This window comes from Lithobates pipiens, unplaced genomic scaffold (assembly GCF_037356315.1).
Source record: "Lithobates pipiens isolate NorthernLeopardFrog02 unplaced genomic scaffold, aLitPip1_a1.2 Scaffold_23, whole genome shotgun sequence".
Lineage (NCBI taxonomy): Eukaryota > Metazoa > Chordata > Amphibia > Anura > Ranidae > Lithobates > Lithobates pipiens.
In genome coordinates this window covers 67,415,372-67,434,818 of record NW_027507785.1, presented here as the reverse complement: position 1 = coordinate 67,434,818, position 19,447 = coordinate 67,415,372, and the positions used below count along the sequence as shown (strand labels likewise).

The 19,447-nt window shown below is 43.1% G+C and overlaps 1 protein-coding gene across 2 annotated transcripts in view; it reads left to right on the top strand.

Annotated features, from left to right (window-relative positions):
- Positions 1–712: 712 nt before the first annotated feature.
- SETD5 (SET domain containing 5) overlaps positions 713–19,447 on the top strand; it is a 61,203-nt gene continuing 42,468 nt past the window's right edge. For both annotated transcript variants that reach the window (XM_077451807.1, XM_077451805.1), the window contains exons 1-8: positions 713–892; positions 10,687–10,792; positions 14,031–14,242; positions 14,403–14,461; positions 15,671–15,858; positions 16,500–16,538; positions 18,126–18,368; positions 18,516–18,664. In XM_077451807.1, the coding sequence (XP_077307933.1) occupies positions 822–892; positions 10,687–10,792; positions 14,031–14,242; positions 14,403–14,461; positions 15,671–15,858; positions 16,500–16,538; positions 18,126–18,368; positions 18,516–18,664 (1,067 nt within the window). In that variant the 5' untranslated portion in view covers positions 713–821. The remainder of the gene's footprint in view (positions 893–10,686; positions 10,793–14,030; positions 14,243–14,402; positions 14,462–15,670; positions 15,859–16,499; positions 16,539–18,125; positions 18,369–18,515; positions 18,665–19,447) is intronic.

Below are 19,447 nucleotides of genomic sequence, written 5' to 3'. Positions count from 1 at the left end.
TTTTTGGAAGAGCGTTACAAAACCCAACCACCTCCAGTTGTGAAATGCTGTCCACAAACTTTTCTGCTGGTTGTTTATAAATAGTGTATAATTTCTTGTGGTGTGGTGGAACGCCTACAGGAAGAGCATGCTTGTGGGTATGATAGGGACATAGATTGTCAGCACCACTGGGGTAGAGGTTAATGTGAACTTTGGACAACACTGCATAATATGCTGGTGCTATTACGTGTGGGAAATGCCACAAATTTTTGCTAGATGTCTTAAAAAATAAAATAAAAACTTGAATAATACAGGTTAATGCACAATTGGGGTAAATGTTCTTTATTATACCTGTGAGGACACAGCAAATGCAGGAAAACACGTGTTGTAGTGCACTGTGCTGTGGTGTGACTAGGCCTTTAAAGTGATTGTAAATGCCTTTAAAAACAGGTTTATACTTGCCTGCTCTGTGCTATGGAATTGCACAAAGTGTGCCTGAACCTCCTCTTCTCTGGTCCCCCACTGGCTTCCTTCCACCGAGTGCCCACGTAGCAAGCCGCTTTCTATGGGGGGCACTCGTACGGGCTCGTTCCCGAACCTCATTGCATGCTTCTATTGACACAGACCACTGTGTATAACCACTTTAGTTTAATGGAATTGTTGGTAAACGTTGAACATTCAGCTCGTGTTTGCTCATCTCGCTAACTTGCCTCCTTTTTCCTCTTCCAGGTTTCCTCATGTCCGTGAAGTATCTCTCGTGGCTTTGCGGCTCCCCGCCTTCGGTGTGGTCAGTCGCTGCGATTCCGACCCCGTGATTCTCTCCGACCGTAGTGCCGGACGTCATGAGCATTGTAATCCCTCTGGGAGTCACCACACCAGATACATCCTACTCAGACATGGCCGCTGGATCAGAGTAAGGCTCAGTTCTTGTATACAGCTCTTGTCAACCTAAGTCTTTCAAGTGTTTGCCGTAGATGAGAACTCCGGGTAATCGTACTTGTGTTTATAGAAAAGTCACATTTTTGCTCTAAGTGTCTTAAACCTCACCGCAACAACTGAGCGTGGTGCTCCGTTATGTGGAATAAAGTATACTTCTTATATACACTGAAAACAGCCAGGCTGTATTTGCCGTTGTAAGCCACATACTTTCACCTTAATTCATAGGAAAAAACTGGCTGCATGAATGATGGGTATGCTTTAAAAGAAGTCCACCACACATCAAAATCTGTGTGTGAATCACCTTATATTAACCCCTTGCCACCCACGTAATATGTGCACCAGCAAAGATGAGCTTTGGCAACCCTATGCCAGACAGGTCTATGAGGTTTCTGTGCTTTAATTGCATGCTCCCAGCACAGAGACCGAGTTTGCCAGACAGCCCTCGGCCTGTACCAATGAGCGGAAACTGGCAGGACCGGCTCCTGATCATGAGACCACTGTGACAGGTAATCAGTGGTCACATGACTAGTCAGACCTTCCCACCCCTGGCTGTAGTAGGGGCTCATTTAAAGGAACCCTTGGGCAGACGGGAAGAGAATAATGCAGGCCATACATGGGTCAAATTCCAAACAAATTATTATTTTTTTTGAAAAATCAGAAATTTTGTGCATTTTGTGATCCGATGATGCCACCATTGATTTCAAAATTTGACCAACCAAGCCTTTAATTCCACCTCCTGTTGCTACAGAAAATAAATGTGGCAGGGAATCTTCTTTTTTTTTTTTTTTTTTTTTTTTTTTTCCATGTCACAGCTCATGCATATTTCTTATTTGATTATATTTCTGGCACAAATTTCTCGTTGATTGAAAATTTTTTTTAAAAGGTTTTCAACATTGCAGCTCACTCAAATTCGATGGCCGAATGAAAATCGGCCTTTGCTGCGGGCCACTAATGGTGTGAAATTTAAATGAAAATTCTTGCAATTTTCTAAAGAAAATTTGTTCGGCATTCGACCCATGTATGGCGGCATAAAACTCATATTTTTGTTTTATGGTGGAGGGCGGGAGGGGGGAATTGGTTGGTTGATTCAGATTAGTTGGTTCTCTGGCCTAGAAAGTATTAAATGCTGCAAGTTGGAGCATTTTGGAGGGCACAGCTACTGCATGCGGTAGAGAGACCCTTCCTCTGTGTGGAAGCAATGTTCTCTCCAGAGTTCTGACCCTGCTCCATGTTGAATCAGACATTTTAGTTCTGTTATCGGCAAAGCTTTGCTGCTGGTTGGAAGACGTAAAGAAAGTAGTGCTGACTCAGCAGAGGAAGTTTTCAGAGAAACCACATTTTGATGCACCTGGAATGTATTTAGCTGAATTTAAAGTGATGAATTTAGCTGGGCTTTGAGCTTTTAAGGTTAAAAAACTTTTAGCTTTAGCACCAGTTTTAAGGATGTTTGATTGGACTAGGTAACTAGGTGTTTTTTTCCCTCCAATGGGGGAAACTTCAGCTTTCTAGGGCCCGTCAGACTCCTTGCTGACTGCGTAATGCATTGTTTTGGCAGCAGGCACCTTGGTCTTTAATTTAAAGCTGCCACACCTGCACTAGCGGCTGCTTAAAGTGTTACTAAGCCCACAACCGTAAAATCAGTCTGTATATGCAGCATGGCATGCTTGTTATACTCACTGTGGAACTTAAGGGGTTAATCCTCCACATTGTGTAAAAAGGATGTTTTATCCTGTGTGCACAGATCCTCCGCCTCCTGCAATGTCTGAGGAAAGCCAGCTAACACAGGCAGGGTAGCCAACCTGCACATGCTCGGTTGTGTATTTTATGCTGGAGAGAACATTTACTTGTTCTCAGAGATAGCCAGGTCACATGATATTGGCATCACACATGTGGGCGTGTATACAGGCTGCAGTGGAAATTTCCTTCTACCTTAACTCTCAGCACTGGAGAAACACTGCAGTTTATCACTGACCGTGGTATACAGATCAGCCAAAAAGGTATATTGTGGGCACTGTGGGTGGGATGAACTATTTCCGATTACTGGGTTTAGTAACACTTTTTAAGGTTGTGTGCCGAGAGCTCATGGAATTCTAATTGAGGTTTCTTATGCCATGCACACACGACTGGACTTTCTGGCAGACTAGGTCCGACGGTCTTCCCGACGGTCTTCCCGACAGTCTTCCCGACTTGGCCACACACAATCACACCAAAGTCAGACTGATTCGAACGTGATGACGTACGACCAGCCTAGAATAAGGAAGTTCATACCCAGTAGCCAATAGCTGCCCTAGCGTCGGTTTTCGCCTGTGGGACTAGCATACAGAAAAACGGATTTTTACCCGTCTGAAAAATTGTTCTAAATCTAAAGTCCGTCTGATTTTGTTTTTTTATGACAGCAAAGGTCCGATGAAGCGCACACACGATCGAATTGTCCATTGGATTCGTTCAGTCGGACCTTTGCTGTCAAAGTCCGGCCTTGTGTACACGGCATAAGTCTGCTCTCGGTCATGGCTTCTGATCATGTTCAAGTGAGACTAGCTCCTTATCCCATCGCTGCTGGGAGCCAATTGTAGTTCTCATATAACCGTGAGGCCCCACCGCCCGCCATTAAAGCCCAAATAAAGGGCTGCCTAGAAGGAATTCACATGTGGTGGTACTTGTATTTTATGCATGTTGTGTTGCGTTCAAGTGCAGGAAAAAATAAGCCCTACCCTGAAAAGAAGACCTACAAGGACTTTAACTAGGGCTTATTTGGGGGGTAGGGCTTTTATTGCAGCCATCACCGACAATCACACTAGGTCTTATTTTAGGGGAAACAGGGTAGGAGCCAGTTCAGGGGAGACCCTATAGTCCAGGGATATGCATATTAGCGGACCTCCAGCTGTTGCAGAACTACAAGTCCCATGAGGCATAGCAAGACTGACAGCCACAAGCATGACAGGCAGAGGCATGATGGGACTTGTAGTTCTGTAACAGTAGGAGGTCCGCTAATTGCATATCCCTGATATAGTCAAAACCCACTGGATCACAATCTACAAAGACCTGATCATAAGGGAGAGCTTATAACTTTGGACTTTGTGTCATGAATTCGCGCAATCTGCACACACCACCTCCAAACTAGAGAACGCTCTCATCCTATGGAGAGAGGAAGATGTGATGCATTTGTTTTCCTGTGACAATACAGTAAGTGTTGTCACCATAGGACAGGAAGTGTTGTCACCAGGAAGAAATTAAAAGGGGGGGGGGGGCCTTCCACAGCCAGCAAATCTAACTGGAAAGCAACTGAGTAACTGAACATTACACTTTGGAATGGGCAAAAAATGGGCATGTGGTCTGATTGTGCATCAATGCCTTCCTACTACAGTGTGCCATGCTTTAACACATGGCTGCAATGTAGTACAATGCAAGTTTTTATCACTGCATGTAGATGTCAGGGGTATATTTTAATATCTTTGGCAGAATTTCCTCCTAATTTGTCAAGTCTTGATTACCTGTTGGGTATTCTCTCAGCCTGTATTATTTTTTTTTTAATATTTGTAGTTCAGTTTATATTGTAACTAAAGGAGCTTCTTGTGATTTGTAGGGATGAATCTTCTGGTCAGCCATGGTAGCAGCTGTATTAATGTTTTCATTTCCGCAGTGTGAGCGTTGCGTCTGACATTTGTGAAATCCCACGATCTTGGAGCGCCACCTACTGGCAGATATTTTTTTCACCCAGTTTTAGACCGTTTATGCAGCACATAAACTTGGGCCACGAAATTCTAATTAATGTCCCAGACAGTACTCGTTTAAACACAATTCGTTTTTTTTTTTTTTTTTTTTTACACGTGTCATTTATTTTTTATTTTTCAATGATAAATGGAATGTTTGAGATGCGATCGTGCTAACAGTCTACCTTCTAGCCTTGGCTCCTTTTTTTATGTTACTGTCATTTTCGTTCTCGTTTTAATTTAAGGAACATTGTTGCTTTTCCATATGTGGTTAGCGCACAGTTCTGCTTTCAAACACACATTTCTTATTATACATTGCTCCTGCTTTCTTTCCTTGTCAGCTGTGAAGTTTTTTTTTTGTTTTTTCCCCCTCCTCTGCCTTCAGTTGTGTGGTTGCTGCCTCCCTCTGCCAAGGCAGCCTGTGTGTGTTTTAACCCAATTTATACCTTTGTAAAGTTGTTTAGAGGCAAATCGCAGTGCAACTTGTATTTTTATTAATACCATATCTGGCCTTTCCCAAACTGACATTTCTGACCATTAATACCTGTGTGTTCCCGATTACTGACCATTAATAGCTGTGTGTTCCCGATTACTGAATGGAGGAGGGATTTAGGCCCTGTTCACACCTGAGCGTTTTACAGCTTTTAAAATACTCCGCTCTGAACCTCCAAAACGCCCAACAAGCAAAATCCTATTCATTTCAATGGCCCCCTGTTCACATATGAGCATTTTTTCACCTGAAGCTCAAAAAAAAAAGTACATGAGCTTCTTTTTGGCAGAATACAAGCCTTTTTGGCCCCATAGACCAGTTTCTCAACTCCAGTCCTCAAGGCGCAAAACAGGTCATGTTTTCAGGATGAAACGGCTGTGGTAATTACTAAAGCCTCGTACACACGATCGGATTTTCTGTAGGGAATTGTGTGATGACAGACCTTTTTCCTAAAATCCGACTGGTAGTACGCTCCTTCGCACAATTGTCCAACTTTCCGCCAACAAATGTTGAATGCCAGGCTAGTAAATTGTCGGACAGCGGTCTGTCAGATTTTCATATTGTGTGTACACAAGTCTGTCACACAAGTCCAAAGTACAAACCTGCTCGGAATCGGTGCTCCACAAACATCACGTTAGCAGAAGGTGCCCAAAGGGTGGCGCTCAAGAGCTGAAATTCCACTAAGTTTGTGTTGGCCGACAGTTGTGTGCCGTTAGTATGCAAGACATGTTCCTGGCACATATCCTTTGGACAAAAGTCTGATCATGTGTACGAGGCTAAGGCTGGGTTCACACCGGAGCGATGTGGGAACGGCGCGAATCTGCAGAGTTTTCCCGCATCGCATGCCTCTCGCCGGCAATTCACACTGCCCTAGGCGGACTGCTGGGAGTGTCAGTGAAATGTTAATGACACCCCCAGATCAGTTCGCATATCGCAGTGCGATCTGCAAACTCGGACAGGAATCGGATAGCATGGTGTGAACACCCATGCGATCCGATTCTGCTGCGGACCAAAAAAAGGGTTCCGTGCGAGTTTGCGGCGGGTGCGATGCGAATTCAGCCATACTATCTGTATGGCTGAACTCGCATCGCACAGAGATCGGATGTGATTTGCACTGCAGTGCGAATCACATCCGGTTCTCGCTGCCGCAGCGGTGTGAACCCAGCCTTAAAGCGGTGAAACTGATCAACTCACCTGTGCAAAATAATTTAAACCCGGACCTGTTATGGCGCCTCGAGGACCTGGAGTTGAGAAACTCTGCCATAGACTTCCATAGAAACGCCTGACTTGTAAAATGCTCAAATAGCAGCTCTCCACCTCTAATTTCCTCTTCCTCTCCTCCCCCTACTGCTTTCTATTGGCTAAACTAAAACTCCTGAAGCTGTGAAACGCTTGTAATACACTTCTAAGATGAAAAAAAAAGCTTTAAAAAATACCAGTAATCATTACGCTCAGGTGTGAATGGAGCCTTAAAGGTATAATCGATACTTGTCCTAAGAAAATGCTATCTCTTTAAAGGGGAATTCAGTGTAAAGGTGGTAAAATTTATGGGGAATAAAATGTATGGGTTTTTTTTTTCCCCTTAACTTTGTAATGCAGAACTAACCTATCAGACGGGGGTGGGGTTAGTGTTAGTGTCTGTTTTACTTGTATTCTCTCCTTGTTAAAGCTAAGCTGCAAAGTTGGTACATTGTGGGTTTAGTAACACTTTTAAGTGCACTTTCATACAAAGTGTCAGCCGTTCGCGCTAAAGCGCTGCTCGTTTTAGCGACGCTTTTGCAGCGCTTTTCGGCCGATAGCTGGGAGCACTACTGGTATATACAGCACTCCCAACCTGCCCCAAAGATGCTGCATGCAGGACTTTTCCGAACGTCCCGCAAGCACGCCGCCCAGCCGTGAAAACATCAATTCCAGAGAATGGGAGGCAGTTTTCAGGCGCTAAAACACCTGAAAACTGCCTCAGTGTTCAAGGGGTCTAACAAAGCTACCTGGCTCCCTAGAGGCAAGGATATGGAATTTTTGTTTTTTGTTCCCCACCACTTCCTGTCACAGTGACACATTGAAGGAAGGTAAGACATTTTCTCACCAGTGACATGGCAACAGCATCATTAAAATGGATTTGACTGGAGTTCTACTTTAAGTTGTCCAGGAACACATTGAAACCTTGTAAATGGCTTTGTTTGAAATTCTGCTTTATTGCTTTTGTGTGTGTAGATTTAAGACCAGCGAGTTCTGTTTAGTCCAATAATCCGATTTTCTATATATTGAGGCTACACTTGTTAATGCTGGCATGAAGATCCTTCTTTTGTTGGAAGTGCTCCTTCTAGTTCAGCCAGAATAGCATTATTAAAATGGGCCTGTATATAAACACCAACATGTAGCCAACGTTCGTTGTGCTTCTAGGATTGGCTAAATAGAGTAATCAAAGGGCTGAAATATTTGAACTTCCTGGGAAAATTCTTCTGCAGGCTCTATTCAGTGCTGGCATGAAGCCCTGGTTCACATCGATGCGATTTGACATGTCAAACTGCATGCCAAATCGGCAGCTATTGCCGGCAATGGCAGTGTCCGAATCGGTGCGAGTCTGCACAGAGTCCCAGAAGTAGTTTTTGTACTACTTTTGGCGTTTTCTGGGTGCGATTTTCATTGACATCTGTTTAGAAACCCGCACAGATGTCTCTGAAATCGCCCCCGAAGTCGGGACTGACCTGCCTGAATGAAATTATGCGAGTTCGGGTGAACAATTTCATTCCCACAATCGGTGTGAACCAGGAGTTAGGAACTGTACCCCAAGGTCTTCACACTTTGACCAATACCTAAGGCCCCATTCACACCGGAGCATAGCATTTTCAGGCAGAAAGTTGCAAGTTTCTTTTGAGGTCACCAATGTAAAAGCAGAAAAACACCTGTAATCTGCCTGAAAAAAAAAAGTTCCAGAACTTTTGGAGCGTCTGGCTTCAAGCGTTTTGGAGTGGAGATGTGAACCATCTCCATAGAGAATAATAGATTACTTTCCCCTCCAGTGTTTTTGTAGCTTCAGTCTTCAAGTTACAAAATGCTCAGGTGTGAATGGGGCCTAAGGGATCTTGGAGCAGCATTTATCCCTAGGTAATGTTGTCTTATTGCGTATTAATCCATTTCTGCAAAATTGGCTTTGTGTTAATGGCTTGTAGTGTAATCCACTTTTATGCGCATGCAATGCAGAAAGCTCTTGACAGGTTATTATTGTTCAACAAGTTGGTGGGCATGAGGTTGATTCAACCATGTAAAGCATGCGTGTAGTGGCAAGGAGCGCGGGCCTCAACGACCGCATAAATGCATCGATGGCGGCAGAGGTTGATCTGGGAGCGTGCTCATGACACACTGACCAAGCTGTCACCTACAGCCCTGGTCTCTAGTTATGATCGGGAGCTGACGGATGGGCACCCAATCATGTGGTTACTGCAAATGCCAGTCACTGTGGTCATGTGATTTGGAAGCCCGCCCAACCGACTCAAATCGGAACTAAACCTATCGTATTAACAGTTTCAAAAGTTACATTCCCAATAATGTAACTCGCATTCTTTCAAATAAGAGAACCCCACTAAAGGTGTAGGTGCTGCACACCTCGTATAGCATCCAAGACAGAGGTGCCCACCTGGCTTACCTCCAGGATCAGCAGGAATGAATGGTCACACACTCTGGATAGATGTCAAGCTTTATTGTAGTGAATAAAATCTTAAAATGTAACTCCACTTTTGTTGAGAGAAACCTTCCCTTCTAGGTGATGTATGTATATAGCAAGGAGTATAACGAACTTTGTTGCAGATTCCTACTTTTTTGTTCTAACTAAATCCTGTGTGTTTGTCTGTGCCTCTGTATGGAGTGGGTCTAATGGGAGTGATTTCACAATTAACTGTGAGGTGTGGCAGCTGCAGGGCAAGAATGAGGAAATCTGCTGGGCCTGCAGCCCTTTTAGACAAGTTCCTATTGAAAGTATCTCTCCAAAAATGAAATTTCTGTTGCAGGGGATGCCTGAAATCTGACTTGTATCTTAGTGTAGATTTCTGGGAGTATTGGTGAGCCAATCACACAAGCGGGAAATGTTTCCGGGGGATTGGACGGTACACACTCTCTGTTTACAGAACAACCCCAGGTAGTCGTATTGCAATGCATTCTCAGAAATTTACAGAGCTGCCGATTGAAAAGGAAAGGTAATTTTTGATAACATGCAATTACAATATGATTTGTGTCGCAATTATATGCACTGTATTTTTTCTTTGCTATCCCCCCCCCCCACTAAAGTGGAGTTACCCTTTAACTGCACAGTGAGCACTAGAAGATGAAATCCATCTCCTGGTGCTTTCTGTGCTGTATTTTTTTGATTTACTACAATAAAGCTTGACATCCATTCCATTCATCCATTTTTTTTCCCCAACTGTCACATTTGCTTGTGCTCTCAAACTGTCAAATGACCAGTGTCATAACGGATCACATGTGCAGCACCATGGCAGTTAAAGATCAAACAGAGGCTAAGATGGCAGCTTCCTTGGCTGAAAATGATAGGAGGGTTTAGTTCCGCTTTAAGACCCAGTTAGAGACCGGTGTTGGGCGGGTGGAAAGGGGTTAAGTCGGACCTGCCTTGCAAAATAGATTTTAGTTGTTAAAAGGTGGAAATGACTTTTGAGGGTAAAAGTGATGGAGTTTGTCATTAAAACATTTGAGAACTCATTTACACGATGTACTTTTGCCTTTCAATTAACAATGAAATTTGTTGTTCTGTTTAGTCGGACATTCTTGATAGACAAGTGATGATCAACAAGCCTCAGGTGATTCATGAATGAATGTTTGTCTCAGAGATTAGAAATCACAATCCTCCTTCCACTCTGGTGTTTGAATGTCTCATATGTATTGGTTGGACATTGGAGCTTGAATGAGATGTTGCTGCCTTTTAGACCAAAGTTCTCCACTGTCTGTGAATGCTCGGGATTCCACGGAAGCCCAATGGCAGCTGTGCTGTCTTTAAATGACGCCTGTACTAAGAGAAGTATGGTGGCTGCAACCCTTGCCACCTCAAAAAAAAAATGCTTGTTGCCTGGCTTCCTGGTTTCAGTAACTTTTTTTTTTTTTTTAATTGCTGACCCAGACAAAGTAGGCGGAACCCCCCGGTCAGCATACTTGTTCCAGGTCAATGACCCAGTGAAGCCATTGATCAACATGGCAGGCTGCTGGCATTTTCAAGTGTCATTAATGTTGGCCTCCGTATTTCCCCTGTACAGGCTTCCTTTAAACATCATCTAATAAAATGCGACCCTTAAACTGTGAAGAAGATGCTGCAGGCTTGAGGCCTTGGGTACCATGGCAGAACAGGTTTACCCCTTTTTCCCAAGACCCTGTGTATGCTCTGTTTTCCAATGCAAAGGTCAAGTTAGCCGTAGGATGCATTTTTATACCTTTGGAACATAGAGAACCTTTGGGGCTGTGCGGTTGCCTAGAATTTGACATTGGTGGAGCTGGGTATGAGAAGTGATCTAGTGCTGTATGAAGTTTTCTGCATGTCTGAATATTAACAAATGTCATCTTCTTTAGCCCTGAATCAGTTGAAGCCAGTCCAGCAGTTAGCGGAAAGACCATCTATACAGCCCATAGTTATCCAGGCAGCCAAAGCCACGGATACAGAGGTCTGCCTTATGCGGTAAGTACAGTGCTCCGGTCTGTTATGATGCTGTGTAAGGCTTAATGTACACGGGACATTTTAAAGCCTCTCCTAAACTATTGAACTTGACAGATAGTAACCGGCGTTTAAACATGTCTGTTTTGCTGCGTTTAAATGCCGCGCTTGCAAGTGTGTTTTTATTTTTTTTTAAATACAGTATTTATTGGCGTATAACACTCACTTTTTCACCATGAAAATCGGGTGCAAATAGCGTGTGCGTGTTATACGCCAATACAAAAAATTACGTTTTTGTCTGAAACTTCCCTCTTAAAATTAATGTGCGTGTTATACACCTGTGCGTGTTATACGCCGATAAATACGGTAGTCAAAAATGTACCTCCGTTAACCACTTGCCTACTGGCCACTTAAACCCCCCTCGTGACCAGACCAATTTTCAGCTTTCAGTGCTCTCACACTTTGACACTTTTGACAATTACTCATGTACTCATTACTCGTGTAATACTGTACCCAAATGTTTTTTTTTTGTCCTTTTTTTTTTTTTTTTTTTTTTTTTTTCATACAAATAGGGCTTTTGTTAGTTTCTGTGATTAAAATTTAGCAAATTAATTTTTCTTCACAAATTTTGGCCAAAATTTATACTGCTACGTATCTTTGGTAAAAATAACCGAAATTAGTCGGTATTATTTGGTCTTTGTGAAAGTTAGTCTACAAGCTGTGGTGCAAATCATAAATATTTAATCACACCTGATGTACTGAAGGCCTATCATTTCTTGCGAACCTAACAAGCCAGGAAAGTTCAAATACCCCCATCTAACCCCTTTTTTGAAAGTAGAAATTCCAAGTAGGGCTGGGGAAAAAATCTATTTGAATCTTGAATCGAGTTGAGAGGTCAAATCGATTAAAATTTTCAGCAAATCGATTTTTCCGATTTTAGGAGAGGACGCGGCTTCGGCCTAGTCCGCAAGGCCAGACCTGCAGACTAGGCCGAAGCCTTGCCTAAAAACTCCTGCACGCAGCTCCCCAGGACTGGCACTGTGTCCATCAAAGAAAAGAAAATTTGAATCGTTTTTTTTATTTAATTTAAAAATCGCAGATATTTTTATTTCTTTTTTTGAGAAAATCGCCCAGCTCTAATTCCAAGATATTTAGTAACATGCATGGTGAGGTTTTTGATGTTGTCATTTTTTTTCCCCCACAATTCTTTGCAAAATTGTCATTGTAATATATTATTTCTCTCGCATGGCATGTGTATACCACAAATGACACCCCAAAATACATTCCGTTACTCCTCCTCAGTATTATGATACCACATGTGTGGGACTTATTCACAGCCTAGCCACTTGGAGTGGCCCAACATGCAGGGAGCGCCATCAGGTGTTCTAGGAGCATAATAACATAGGGTGCACACATCGCGGAAGTAAACAGGACGACATCCAGGGACGCCCTCCCGGCAATTCTTTCGGCATCTTTCGGCTATAGCGTGGACGCCTAGTGGTTAAAAACGGCTGTAAACGAAACGCAGCTAAACACGAGTTATTGCATTTACACGCATTTACAAACTGTTATAGGCATTTGGCTTTTCAAATGTCTCTGAACATCTGTTTTTTTTTTTTTGTTTTTTTTTTGCTTTCCAAAAAATGCTTCTACACTCAACTGCCTAGAATTGACTATAAACGACCCTGTGTACATGTACTGAAAAGGACATAGAGGAAAGTTTAATGTCCGTTTTACCAGCAGCAGTGTGCATGAAGCCTAAATCTTGTGACACATGGTGCTGTTTACAACTGTCTGAACAGGAGAAAACTATATATGTGTGTGGCTAATTGTACAAGCAGCATGATGCAAGGGCTTGGTTGGGCCTGTCTCTGTTAAGCCGGCCATAGACTGTTCAAATCTCGGCCAGTTCAAAAGGGAGCTGCAGAGCCATACCATGAATGGGCAGGCTGCACCCATGCTTGATCAAGATCGATCAACTTTGGTACAACCAGCTCATCACATTTTTCAAGTTGCCAGCGACTGTAGCCACTAGTGATCAGTGTGTTCTCTTGGCTAAGGTGGCTCCCCCCTTTAGATTCACAGGAAAGTTTTCCCCATTAACACAATCAGTGAATCGAGCGGTTTTCTTTGCTGTGGTTGCAGGTAAGATCGCACCATCTAAGGCTGGCTTTAGGCTTGGTTCACACTGCCGCAACCTGAAAGTCGCTTGACTTTGCCAGGCAACTTCCTGGCGATTTTCTGGCAACTCGAGTACTATTTGATGTGACTTTGAAGAGACTTTCATGAAATGCCTGGGTACTCTGATCCAAACCACATTATAGATGATGATCCGACTTGGAGTCGGTTAGAAGTCTCCTTGAAGTAGTGTACAAGAACCTTTTCTAAAGTTAGAGAAACTTCATTAGTGTTGTTTTAAGGCTCGGTTCACATTGCCGCGGCTTGGGATCCAATTTGTAAGACCCCAAGTCACATGACATGTGAAATCCCATGTTAGTCAATGAGAGCTGTCTTAATTGGCACCACTGAAGTCGCTCCGACTTTAGAAAACGTTCCTGTACTACTTCATGGAGACTTCTTTCCGACTTCAAGTCAGGTCCTCATCTATATTGATGTGGTTTGGATCAGATTACCCAGGCATTCCCTGAAAGTCTCTTCAAATAGTACTCAAGTTCCCAGCAAATCGCAAGGAAGGTGCCTGGCAAAGTCAAGCGACAGCAGTGGAACCGTTCTAATTTGTGCGACTCAAGTCTCTAACTTGGGAAAAGGTTCCTGCACTACTTTGGGGCGACTTCAACACCACTTGCATTGACTTCTGTTAAAGAAGTGGTATGTAAGCTGCGTCAGTCACGCAGGGATGTCTGCTTCAAAGTCCTGCTGATGTGAACCGGCGCTCACCGTAAGTCTCAAAACTTTCAGGTCGCGGCCGAAGACCACGCTTGTTGACTAACATGGAATTTCACATGTCATGTGGGTCTCAAGCCAAATCCTAAGTCGCGGTGGTGTGAGCCGAGCCTTGGCGTCTGCCCATCATTTTGAGGTCCAGTAAAGAGTAATACAAAACAAAATATAAAAAAAAATTGTGGTCACTGAATAATCGGCTTCCTTTTTTTTTGCTTGGCAGTTGAATCAGGCATGCTATAATAAATGTGTCGCAATGACAGATTCACCTGAATACATAAAACAGTTGTAAAGGACTATGTTTACCTGTGGTTTTTGTGTGGTACAGCCGAGGACTAAAAGCCTGTCGTTCCCCCCACAGGATCACAATTACGGAGCCCCTCCACCACCTACACCCCCTGCTTCCCCACCAGTACAGGCCATCATTCCCCATGCTGCAGAGGTAAACGGCATTCACTCACCAGAAGAGAACTCTGGGGATAGCGACAGCTCTTCTGAGGGTGAGGGAATCGACAGCTGGTGCCAATGCAATCCTTCGGCGGATGGCTTCCTTGTGAAGTGTGAGAAATGCAGGTGAGTCAGGCATCCCACTCAATGGTCTCCAAACAGTTTGGCACGTGTTGCTCTTGCAAAAGTTTTTTGCTGACCATTCCTATTTGTGATGTATGCATTTATGTGGCAATGTGTTTAATTTTATCTTCTTTATTTTATTTTTTTTCCTTTTTGAATAAAGGGGTGTGAACCGAGGAAAGGTGATTCAACTGAATCGGAGGAAGCAGGACAATGTCTCGGGTAAGTAGTCATCATTTGCCTCTTTTTGTACCTTTTGTTAGGTTTACATTTAGAAGATCTTGTTTTCGTGTTGTTTCCGAAAGGACACACTTGGCACCTTTCGGGGGAGCAGAAACCTGTCTAATCCAGGCATTTGCTCCTACTTTAGGCGTAGATAGCCGCAGGCTCCACGGCTAGCTAAGCCACGTCCGGCCCCTCCTCCGTCCCCTCCCGATGTCTTCTGTGAGACGCACAGTGCCCAGAAGACGGCAGGGACCAGTGAAGATGTTCAGCGCGTCTCACGCACGCGCAGTAGAGAACCAGGTTGTGAAGCCGCAAGGGAGCTGCCTCAGAAGGTGTTTTACTTGTATAAAGTACAATCCTCTCCCCACATCTGTCATTACATTTTGAAAATGTCGTAGTTGTGCATGGTTCCACCCCCGTCATTCATTCGCAGGAATCCGTGAATGAGAGAACTAAGTCTCATCTTCCACCCCAGCAGACAGCTTGTAGTGCTCATTGGACCATGAACATGCTGACCAGCACAATCCTAGTCCCTTCATGCTACCTAGAGCTCTGTAACAGAGTTTGTACAAAGTTATGTGGAACAGACCTCCAGGCAGTGCCTGCAAGAGCTTGACATTGCTCCTGTGATCCCCTGGATTGCAGGTGCAATGCTCTGCACTCTCCTGTAAGAAAAAAAATAAATCCCTGCAAAACTATGTGCATTTATTTTCGAAAAGCTGAACTTCACTTTTCAATGGAACTGGTTTTATGGACAGGGACAGAGTGGAGCTGGAACAGAAAAGGCCCTTGTTCATATTGCTGTCACTTAGTAGGAAACAAATAGTCTTAATAGTCTTTGTATGCTGTACCAGCATCTTGCAAACACCTGAACTTGATCAATTTGAAGGGTGACTACATACTTTTACCAGTGTAGGCAGTTGTGATTATCTGGTGTCCACAAACATTTGTCCACTTAGTGTCCTATCTGTGAATAGCTGTGCAAGCCTGATTTGAAGATCCTAACACTTCCATTTGGGCATTTGACTGTTTTTCTAGCGCAGCAATAATTATCCTCCATTCCCCATGATTTACAAAAAAAAAGCAACCACATGTCAAGTCGCGGTAAACTGAACATGAAGTGAATGAACGCTGAGATGTCCTAAAGTGGCCAGTGCTGTACTTTTTGAAGTGTCCTGTCTAATTCAAAAGATTTTCTTTTTACAGGAGGGGAGAGCAGTGCTACAGAGAGCTGGGATGAGGAACTGTCTCCATCTACTGTGCTTTACACAGCCACCCAGCACACGCCCACTAGCATCACACTCACTGTCAACAGGGTTCGCAGGAGTAAACCTAAAAAGAGGAAGAAAAGCACAGAAAAGGCCCGTAATGCTCCAAAGGCTAAGAAAATAAAGGTACAGAGGATCAGTTTTTTGCTAGTAGGTCCTTATACCTTCTAAGGAGGTAGAGGTCAGGAGACTGTAGTCATGTGTTTCAGTGAACAGTAATGTATGTATATGTGTGTATGTATGTGTGTGTGTGTGTGTGTGTGTGTATATATATATATATATATATATATATATATATATATATATATATATATATATATATATATATATAATTTCAAAAAAAAAATTCTTAAATATACACTTTAATGAATTTCAATTTTTTTGTATAATGTGAAAGATGTTACACCACGAGAATTGAGAGACTTGTGATATTTATTCTAAGCAAAACAAATTGTGATTCTCGTTTTAGCCAAAATCGTGTAGCTCTAAAATATGTATAGAGATATATAGATCTAGATATATATCTAGATCTATATCTTCCTAAGGTCACTCATAGTTGATGTCCTCTTATTGCACTCTCTTGTAGACCTGATTATCATTCACTGTGCATTTAGTGCACTCTGAGACTCTTCAAAGCAATGTTGTGTTTGTAGAATGACACTGATTATATAACGGTGATGTCCTCATTTTCATAGATTTACATAATGGTTCTACATCACAGAATTCTCAGTTTACGTTATTTTTTTTTTTTCTTTTTAACCATGTAGGCATTTAGAGAAGGTTCCCGCAAGTCCTTACGAATGAAGGTGAGTTTCTCAGGATTTCTTTTACAATTACCGGCTTAATTCACAGGGATTTGCATTCTCTTTTGACAGTGTTTTTTTTTTAACTTGCAGTTTTCCCATCAAAATGTGAAGTTCAAAAACCATTTATTGCAAATGTTGGAATTTGTTTTTCACCATAAATGTATAATTAAAGTATTGTAAACTCAGAACTGAAGATAATCATTTTTTTTTTTAACTGCAATATACTCCAAGTTAATTGTGTTTTGCAGATAATACGTTTATGGTGACCTGTTGTTCCTGCCAATTTTAAGTCTGCACTCAGCACTTCATCTAAAAGGGTAACAGCGCCACTAACTGAATCCAAGAGCTGTGGTGGCGGTGTCAGCCTGCTGTGCACTCCTCTATGGAGAATATAGCACACCATGCCTACTGGGTGAGCTAGCAAGGTCCTTTGGTCACTAGTTTGCATTACTGGCGGGCATGATTAGCAGGCTTATGTATGTAGTCTTGGCGTCTGGGACCCAGTGGCTGTGGTCAATACAGGGGACCCAGTGGCTGTGGTCAATACAGGGGACCCAGTGGCTGTGGTCAATACAGGGGACCCAGTGGCTGTGGTCAATACAGGGGACCCAGTGGCTGTGGTCAATACAGGGGACCCAGTGGCTGATCATTGCATTATGACAGCAGACTCTCCCTGATTGCTGGAAGTTTTCCAGAGTGTCTGTCAGTCTATCAACTTCTGTTGATCAGGGAGGGCCACACACACATATTGAAATTGGGCCGGACCATGCTGAACTAGCTTAATTTAATTTAAATCGAAGCATGCTCAGCTCTAAAGATAGACAATTACAGGCACCCCTTTCTTTCCCTGCTATGATCCTTGCCAATGTCAGGAGAGCACTTTGGGCATGCTGCGGTTCCCAGAAAATGTGACCGAACTAGAAATGTATTAGTTGTTTTGAGAGGTGCCATATAGAATGTTTTTTTATATATGGATACAGGAATATTTGCTTAACAAAACTAGCATGTCTAATGCAGCAATTTGGTAACCTTTATCAGTCACTTCACCTGTGTCAAACACAAGGCCCTCGGGCCGAATCCAGCCCACCATGCCTAGTCATGTGGCCCTCTCACCCAGTTTTACAACTGGATAGTTGCAAACTCTATTCAGCAACCACTGGCTTTTACCCTCCGCTCCCACGGCGCACCCCCTGAGCCCTGCACCCCTCATAAATGGGCTACTGGCACTTGTTTGTTTTTTGTTTTTCTTTCTCCCCAATAATGTTAAATGTTTTATTTTTAAAAATTGCTAAATTTTATTTTTTTTAAATCTGTTTGTAAATGATAAAAAAAAAAAATTAAAAACCAAAGTAACTTCTTTCCAGTGTTGGTTGCAAGCCAGTGGCATGAGGGGCATCTGGAGTTCATTTACTGGTACCTGTTACATAAATATTCTGCATGAACTCAAGCTAGGTTTGCCAGACACATGATTTCCCTGAAGTCAAGTATATTGAACAAAGTCAGGTGCCTGTTTGGCTTGCACTGGCTTCTGGGATATGTCCAGCCTTCTCTGTTGATCTTATAGGCATTCTTCCTTGTGTTCTACAGAACTCTCCATGTGAAGCTCAAACCTTGGACGAGAACACGGCAGAAGGCTGGGAGAATCGGATCAGGCTTTGGACTGACCAGTATGAGGAAGCTTTTACGAACCAGTATAGCGCTGATATGCAAAACTTGCTGGAGAGGCATGTTCGTACCATGAAAGAGCTGGCAGGCAAAGCGACATTGCCTGAAACCATAAAGAAGACTGAACTGTCCTGTAACAACACCGTTTTGGGCTCTCAGATGCAGGTACAATGCTGCAGCTTGAGGAAACATTTTAACTTGTGTTTCAAATGTGCTAAGAGCGCTATAGCAGATTTTTCAGTTCTATTTTATTGGATGTAGTAGGTTCCAGATTTTGTTTGGCCTTCGCTAACCGTACTTTCCTTGTCACAGTTCCAGCTGGGCAGAGTGGCACGTGTTCAAAAGCATCGAAAGATTCTACGAGCTGCTAGAGACTTGCCGGCGAATTCTCTGGTCATTGAATACCGAGGCAAAGTCATGTTACGGCAGCAGTTCGAAGTCAATGGGCACTTTTTCAAAAAGTACGTTTCTGCTATTTCCCGTTTTATGCTAAATAGTAAACACATTTTTTTTTTCAAATTTTTTATTTTTATTTTTTTGTTGAATTTTTTTTTTTTTTTAAATATAAGCTTTTCCAATTTGTAAGCTGCAACTGCTTGAGTTTCATGCATCTTAACGCCATGAAAGCTAAAAGACCTACCTTGCAGTGTTGGGGCAGCTTCAGCACTGCAAGGGGTAACTGCTCATTTAGGGGGACAGGACAGCATTAATACTTTCCTGAACTTTCACTCCCCTAGCAGACAGAGCTCCCCCATGCTCCAAAATGGACTGTTCCTGATTATCCTCGCCTCCAGTGCAGGGCTCTGGTCCCTACATCGATCGTATTGACTTCAGAGGACCACAGAGCACTAAAGCATGGGGGAGGAGAGGCTGCGGTGAGCAGCCTAACATTGTAAATGAGCATGCAGGAGGGGAAGGATCAGGTAAGTAAAGGTGCTTTTCAGAGTCCTTGTAGACCTAAGGGAGCAGTTGGCCATTGCAGCGCAGGCGGAGTCAAGCTGCTAAGGAGCATTTTTAGGTTTCTGGAGGTTCAGCTTTAATATCCATGTCTACCTTCAAATCTTTCCATTTTAGGTGTGTGTTGGCAAGTTGATTTGCATATACCTTGGGGACTCTAGGCCTGGCCCCTGAGCCAGAGAATTGCTGTTCTGTAGCATCTGCATATCTCTACCAGATCCAGCAACTAGAGGCTGAGCTGGTTGAACTGAGCAACTGCAAGGTGATCAGACAAGCTCTTGCACCTT